The sequence below is a fragment of the Poromitra crassiceps genome (genome assembly GCF_964638095.1).
Source record: "Poromitra crassiceps genome assembly, chromosome: 3".
Taxonomy (NCBI): Eukaryota; Metazoa; Chordata; class Actinopteri; order Beryciformes; family Melamphaidae; genus Poromitra; species Poromitra crassiceps.
This window is the reverse complement of record NC_139625.1, coordinates 50,542,459-50,549,593: the sequence shown is the minus strand read 5'-3', so window position 1 is coordinate 50,549,593 and position 7,135 is coordinate 50,542,459. Positions and strand designations below refer to the sequence as shown.

Here is a 7,135-nt window from a genome sequence, read left to right as displayed (position 1 = left end):
CCTGACTACACAGGTTCAACCTTGGTCTGGTCACAAAACAAAATACATGTTATCTATCCCTAAGAATCAGTGTTGGGAGTAACTAGTTACTAAGTAACTAGTTACTGTAACTTAACTACTTTTTTCAGTAACTAGTAATCTAACTAATTACTTTTTCAAATTCAGTAACTCAGTTACAGTTACTAAAATAGTAACTGGGCTAGTTACTAGTTACTTTAGGACATGAAAATAACGGACAACTTCAGAGGATTACCCAGTTTCTGATCCTCAGAGCTAGTCCGGGGAGAGAGCTGCAGCCAGAGCCCCAGAGGCTAATGGCCTTGATAGGCTATAAGCCTCTCCAATAAGCGAAGGTTCAATGTCACACTGTGGCACAGCAACACTAACATAATGTGTGCATTAATAACAATCGAAGCAGACTTTTAAAAGTAACGCAAAAGTTACTTTCCCTAGTAACTAATTACTTTGAAGTAACTGGTAACTTTAAAGTAATTAAATTACCTTTTGAGAGAAGTAACTAGTAACTGTAACTAATTACCAATTTTCAGTAACTTTCCCAACACTGCTAAGAATGCTCTGCAGATGGAGGAGAGAATGCTGAGTCATTCCAAGCAGCTCACTTGAGAGACGTCTTGAAATGGGACAGCCATAGATCATTATTGTACAGATACAATAAGCAATCAATCAATCATTTTGCTCTCACACCCTCCCTCCCAACAGGCGCCCCGACCGACCAGAGGAGGCACTAGTACAGCTACAAGGACTCATATCCTTAATCCGGCTTCCCAACCGCAGACACGGCCAATTGTGCCTGTATGGACGCCCGACCAAGAGGTAACGGGGGCTTGAACCGGCAACCCTCATTTTGGTAGGAAGGGAATCTGCTGCTGCACTACTTGGACACCCTGTTCATAGTTTAATTAAGTGTAACATTTAAATACAATTCGTATGCCAGCAAAGGAATGAAAAAGCGCCTCATTATGTAAAAGACCATAAGGCACAATTTAAATTTGAATTGTCCTGTTGTGATTGATTTGCTTACATTCTGGACTCTTTTCAACTGTCCTTCCCTAACTTCTTAATCCAGGGGAGATGTCAGTATGATGTAAGGGGGCTGCCATGATGGATTGTTAATAAAGGCGTCCGAGCTCCGGTGTCATCACTCACCTCTGTCAGTCTGGCCTTGTCCCTCCAGTAGAAATCCTCTAGTCAGGACGCATCACGTCTACAGGTAAGGACTCTGTCTTTTGTCCTTCTCATTAGGAGTTTACACAAGCACAAACTAACACTGGTGAATGAAGAGGCCATATACTTCAAGTGACACAGTATTAGGTGAATGGGGGAGCTGTTGGATGATGTCACAGCATGTTACAATAGCACAGTAATGGCTACATATTTCATGTAACATTTATACCCCCACTCCCTTCCTGGTCAGTGATATCACACTATGAAAACCCCTGTCTCCCTTAAATGGACTCATAATGGAGATAAACTGATGCTGCATTAAACAGACATCAGAGTAAAAGGCATCCTCAAAGTCTGACCTTCCCAAATATATGATGTTATAATCCTGATTATTTACAGAAATGGTTAAGCTATATAGACCTATGCATGACCCCATGTCATTTAATCCTGTGCTGCAATACTATCTTAATGCTGTAGTGCACCAAACCTGCCTCAATGTGCCTGCAATGCCGTTCTGTATGCAATATAATTGCCTTACTTACTCTGAGTGATGGTGTTTGAAAGTAGTGAGGTGAGTTTGGGTTGAATCTCAGCAGCTTTGAAGCAGTCAGAAACAGTTGAGGTTGTTGAGATAATAAATCTTCTTGAGATGAAGCACTTGACTCTAAAATAATTATAGTGAAAATATTACATATTTTTGTTTTTTAATATTTTTGCATAAATCTCACAGTCACACTAAAATGGAAAAACTACTGTTCTGCCTTTTTAGCGCATTCGAACTAATACCATGTTTCACAATTTATGCAAGAAAAAATATTTTGTTATATAGTGTATATATATCTTTTTTTACTTCCTGGAAAACAGAAAACAATCCCGCTCCTCAACTGCCTTTCTCTGCCTAACTGGTTTACACTTTTGATAGATGCTTTTCCATGTTATTTCCCAGCCTAATCCGCTGTTTCAACAGGAAATCCATCACATTAAGGACGATGCTCTCAAAATGCTGTTTCATTTGTGGCATTCATTCTTTTTTTGTGGAAGGGGATACTTTAATTAAAAATGCAATCATATTTCATTTTACACACACACCACCAGAAAAAAAACATCTCAAGATAAAAGATCAAGATGAATGTTAACAGCTCTGAGTTATGTTTGTGTAGCATAATATACTTCTTTTATGAGGCACTTTTTTCCTTCTCCCCTGAAACAAGGAGTGGAATTACAATGAAGTGGCCCACGTTGCTCATAAAAGAGCAGTTCCTTTATGAGCTGAGTGCTTACCTCTCCCATACGTCCAGGGAGGAACCCAATTCCCTTTAATATAAGGGTGTCTGCTGACAACAAGCTTTGTCGATGATTCAGATTAAGGGCTAAAATATGGCAAAAAAAAGCTGCCTTTACCCTGAGCACCTGCAATCATGAACTCAGTGGTGTACCTGCACTATTTGCCTTGTCTCAAAATAGCTCCAGTGCAGCCTTGGTTTTGCTCTGCTGCTGCTGTCAAGCCGGGTAAGGCCAGCAGATAAATGCATAGGTCCTTGAGTTGATATGACGTCTCTTTCTGCATGTGTCTGGGTTGTTTGTGTAAACCTAAACCAAGTGAAGTGTTGTCTACATTTGTCACACCGCCAGTGAAGAGCTCTCTGTCTTGCTCGTAAGTCGCCTCTCCTGACTACAAAGGATGCAGACACACACAGGTACAGTCAGTGTAATATCTACCAAGCCCTCCATCGCTCACATGGTGTAGGCTAAATGCATCCCAGCATGCATAATTGCATTCATACATAACCCAATAATTTTGGCATTTAGAGAAATCAGGTTAAATGTTGCAGGGGGGAACTATGAAAGCATCAAAGAATTATAACCACTGCACCTCAACACTATACAGTAAATGTACAGTAGAAATAGCATTATGTAAATGTTTGTTGTTTTATGTATGTATTTATTTATTTTCCATTCTTGTTTATAAGGCTCCCTTTATATATTCCCATTACTGTATGTATACAATGCCATAAAGTGAATGTAGAAGCGTAACATGTTTTATAGGCGTTGTACTACAGATAACTTGGGCTAAGTTTAGGTGCAAAGGAGCAGAGAAGTGAGAGTGAATGAGAGAAAAACAGACAGATGAGCAGGAGAGAGAGACACACACAGGAGGCACAGCACTGCATTGCATCAGGCCAAGTTGACAAACGGCCTTTTCTTTCTCTCTTCCCTTTTCTGTTTTTTTATGAAGTTCTCGAGTTAGGCAGGAATCTGGAGTCCCTGCTGAGTTGGAGATGGATGTGCCAGTGTTGCCGCTCTTCGATTTCTCCGCGCTTTGCAGAGTCATCCTGGCAGGGGAAGCATCAAGCATCCAGCCCTCCCTGGATCACCCGCAACGGTCAGCTTCCATACAGCTCTCTCTCTCTCTCTCTCTCTCTCTCTCTCTCTCTCTCTCTCTCTCTCCAGTGTGGGCGTTTAGTTCAGCACTTTCTCTTTTTTCGCCCCTTCTGTTTGTTCTTTCTTTCCGCGTTTGACCTTCACAAGGGCGTCACACAACCTTCCCCTCGGTCCAGGCTGCACTCTCACATCCCTCCTCAAATGAGAGAAGAAGGGATGAGCAGAGCACCAGAAAGGGCAAGTCCCACTGTATTCAGAATGATGATCAGCTGTTTGTCATTCATACAGAGTGCAAGGAGCATCTCTTCTCCGGTCAAAGTCACAAACTAAGTTAAGAGTGAGACCCTGCATATGTATAGCTCACAATACGGGTAAGGGCTGAGGGCAGCATTTGATGCACGCTGTGTAGGAGTTCCCTCAGGCCACACATGCTATTATGGACCATAAAGTATTGATGTGTGTGTCGTGGAAGCAGCATCAGTGTTGAAACGCGTTGCCGTCGCATATAAGCTGATGAGATCCTGATATCAAGGTGTGTCCTGCAGTGGGGCTTCATACAGAGTGGGTGTGGCTAAGGTCTTCACTGCACCAAGGCAAAACTCCTCACACTGGAGAGATGTGATGGGGCATTCAACATAAGCTACAGTAGCAGACACAAAGTATTGCACCTCACACGTTTCTGGTGTACATGTATCCCACTTTTATTTTAGACAGAAAAACGATGTTTGTTTTTTCTGGTCTGTTTTGGTTACATTTAAAACCATTCTATGAAAAACTGTAGCACCAGAGCAGATTTCGATTGCCCATTCTTTGATAAAAATGTCAATTTGTGCTATTTTGAGTGTTGATCAGCTTTGATTGGGGGGAGACATTTCCTTCTTGTATATAAAAAAGACTAGCACTTCATTTCTTTTCCAGACATTTGCAAAATAAAATAGAGAAAACTGTATATCCTTTTCTTTTTTCTTTCATTTAAATCACAACAAATACATTTAAAGCAAATAAAAATTGGGCGGCATTTAGCATAATCCAAGCAGGGAATTAGCTTTCATGATGAATATTATATATTTATATATTTATATGTATACATATATATTATGTTTATATACAAGTATGGCACTTGATTACACAAAAGCAAGAAAACACTTCACAAATGAAAGCAGTGGGCGCTTTGGTGTGTTATAAATTAAGGAAGTCACAGACGTTAGCGTTTTGCAAGTCAGCTATTTAAGCAATGGAATGGTTACATATGTTAAGGTCAGTGGTGCAACACAGGCAACAAAAAACATGAATGACGCTGATGTGTTTCAACTAGGTTGATCCATAATCATCACTGATTTATATATATCTATGCATATATAAATCTGGAAGGTAGATTTTTCCCTCAACCACTGTGTATGGTGTCACTTAAATAGGTTGGTGTCAAAAATCTGTGAGGAAAAAAATGCTTTTAAAAACACCATCAATAGCACATATTGGGTTAGGTTTGGCTCTCCAGTGTTCACCTCTTAGTGCAATTTGCATTTACTCTCTTCAATAGCAGCCCACAAAGAGTAAATATGTGAACACGTTATGGTCTCCATTTAGCTTTTTACAGAGTATAAACGTTACTAAAAAGTTGCATCAGTGCAATAATAAATAAGTAAACAAACGTGTAATCCACGCTTGCCATGAAGTCCTTAAAAGACAAACAACTCAAAATAATAAAAGAAAATCTGCCCACTCTTAAGTCATAACACGAATTAGGCGTGCGGAGCTGTCCATCATGTCCATGGTTTTTCAATCGTTTCATCCAATGAGTTACACATAAGCAGAGTCACTGGACTGAGTGCGGCCAAAATTAGGCACACTCATTCTTGGCAAGTCCTTGTTTCTGATTTCATAAATGGACTTTCTGCGAGCCTGCACGCCTCGCACGGCCGTTTTGATTTTCCTCCAGCCCAGGTGATTGAGTTCTGCCAGGTTCAGCACCACACAGAACCCACTGACCGCGAACATGAACACCAGGAACACGGTCTTCTCCGTGGGTCTGGAGACGTAGCACTCGACATCTTTTATGCAGGGGTATCGATCACATTCGTACACCGACGGGACGTTGAATCCATACAAGAAATATTGACCCACCAAAAAGCCTATTTCCAACGCGTTTCGGAAAACCACTTGAATGATGTAAAATCTGGAGATGCCCTCTTGTCGCCTCATTTTGGACTTTGTAGTTCTCATGGCTGAATTAGGCATCTCTTTCACCTCCAAACAGTCCGGCTCGGCTTCTTTGGTGGAGTTCTCCGTGTTTTGAAGTACTCCATTCACAATGGTGTTTTTAATCTTTTTGCTCTCGTCTCGCTTCATCGAATCTTGATCCTGCTTATCCAGTGTCAAATAGACTGTTGAGTAGCGTCGCTCCTTTTGCTTGGCCGACTGGTGCACCGAGTATGTGATAAAACAAAGACTCGGGGTGCACACCATGATGATTTGAAAAACCCAATATCTAATGTGTGAAATGGGAAATGCCTTGTCGTAGCATGCCTGGTTGCAGCCCGGTTGTAAGGTGTTACAAACAAACATGGTTTGCTCGTCATCATAGACAGTCTCTCCAACTATTGCTACGATAAGAATCCGGAAGATGACCACCACAGTTAGTAGGATCCTAAAAAGCAAGCAAACAAACAAACAAACAATGTGAAAATAAGTGTGTTAAATATATGTGTTACTGATAGTGTGGTTCATTTTACGCGCTGCCTGGGTGGCGTATGCGCTCAATGGAGTCCAATGCTGGCGTGTTGGTTTTAGGGAGCTGTCCAGTGCTGAACCGGGACGCTCCTGATGCTATGTGCTTCTTACTGCAGTTTCAGTGCGTCTGTGTGGTTTATGTGTTTTCTGATATTATGGTTGGAATGACATTATGCAACCTGCGTTGCTTTGAGAGTAGGCCTATGTGTGAGCTTTTTTTTTAATGAAAAGGGGTGATAACGCCAGCGCTCTCTCTCCTCCTGAGTGCACAACGACCACTCAAGCCCCAACAGACAACCATGGATGGATGGGGGAATGGAGAAATGAATGACACATGGATTTTAGTTGAGTTTGGGGTGGTTTGTGGTGAGTTTGCAGCACCATCCCAGGTTCTGGAGAGACAGCGGTCAACTCAATTACTTCGCTGCCTCATCAAGGAAGAAAAAAACCTGTGAAACAAGAAGGGGGAAAAAATCCACAACACAGAAACGGGGGACTGGGGACCATGCTAAAGAGGATCCTGGAGGCTGCTGGTTGTTCTTGTTGTTTTTGGTTGTTGATCTTACCTTCCTATCATAGTAGAGTGCTGCTGGACAGCAGCCTCCAGGAGCCTCTCTAGTATAGTCCATTCCCCCATTTCTGATCATCCGGAGAAGGCGAGGGCACTACGGCACTCTGCTCAAATCCCTCCGAAAATGCTCTTTATTCCTCGTCCCGTTTCTCTCTGTCTCTCGGTGTTGTCAGTCTCCAGAGCGTCCGAGTTGAGCTAAAAAATACATCGATGACGGGCTGCCGTGCCCGTCTCTCCGCCTCGCTGTGCGCGCTGTGTGGTTGGCTG

At 42.1% G+C, this 7,135-nt stretch overlaps 1 protein-coding gene across 1 annotated transcript; it reads right to left on the bottom strand.

Moving 5' to 3' along the window:
- Nucleotides 1-5,367: 5,367 nt before the first annotated feature.
- Nucleotides 5,368-6,934, bottom strand: LOC310772878 (gap junction delta-2 protein; the record flags this gene model as incomplete). Its single annotated transcript, XM_083632820.1, has 2 exons — nucleotides 5,368-6,214; nucleotides 6,864-6,934. 2 exons carry the CDS (start codon nucleotides 6,932-6,934, stop codon nucleotides 5,368-5,370), a joined length of 918 nt encoding a protein of 305 aa, XP_083488946.1.
- Between the last annotated feature and the right edge of the window lie 201 nt (nucleotides 6,935-7,135).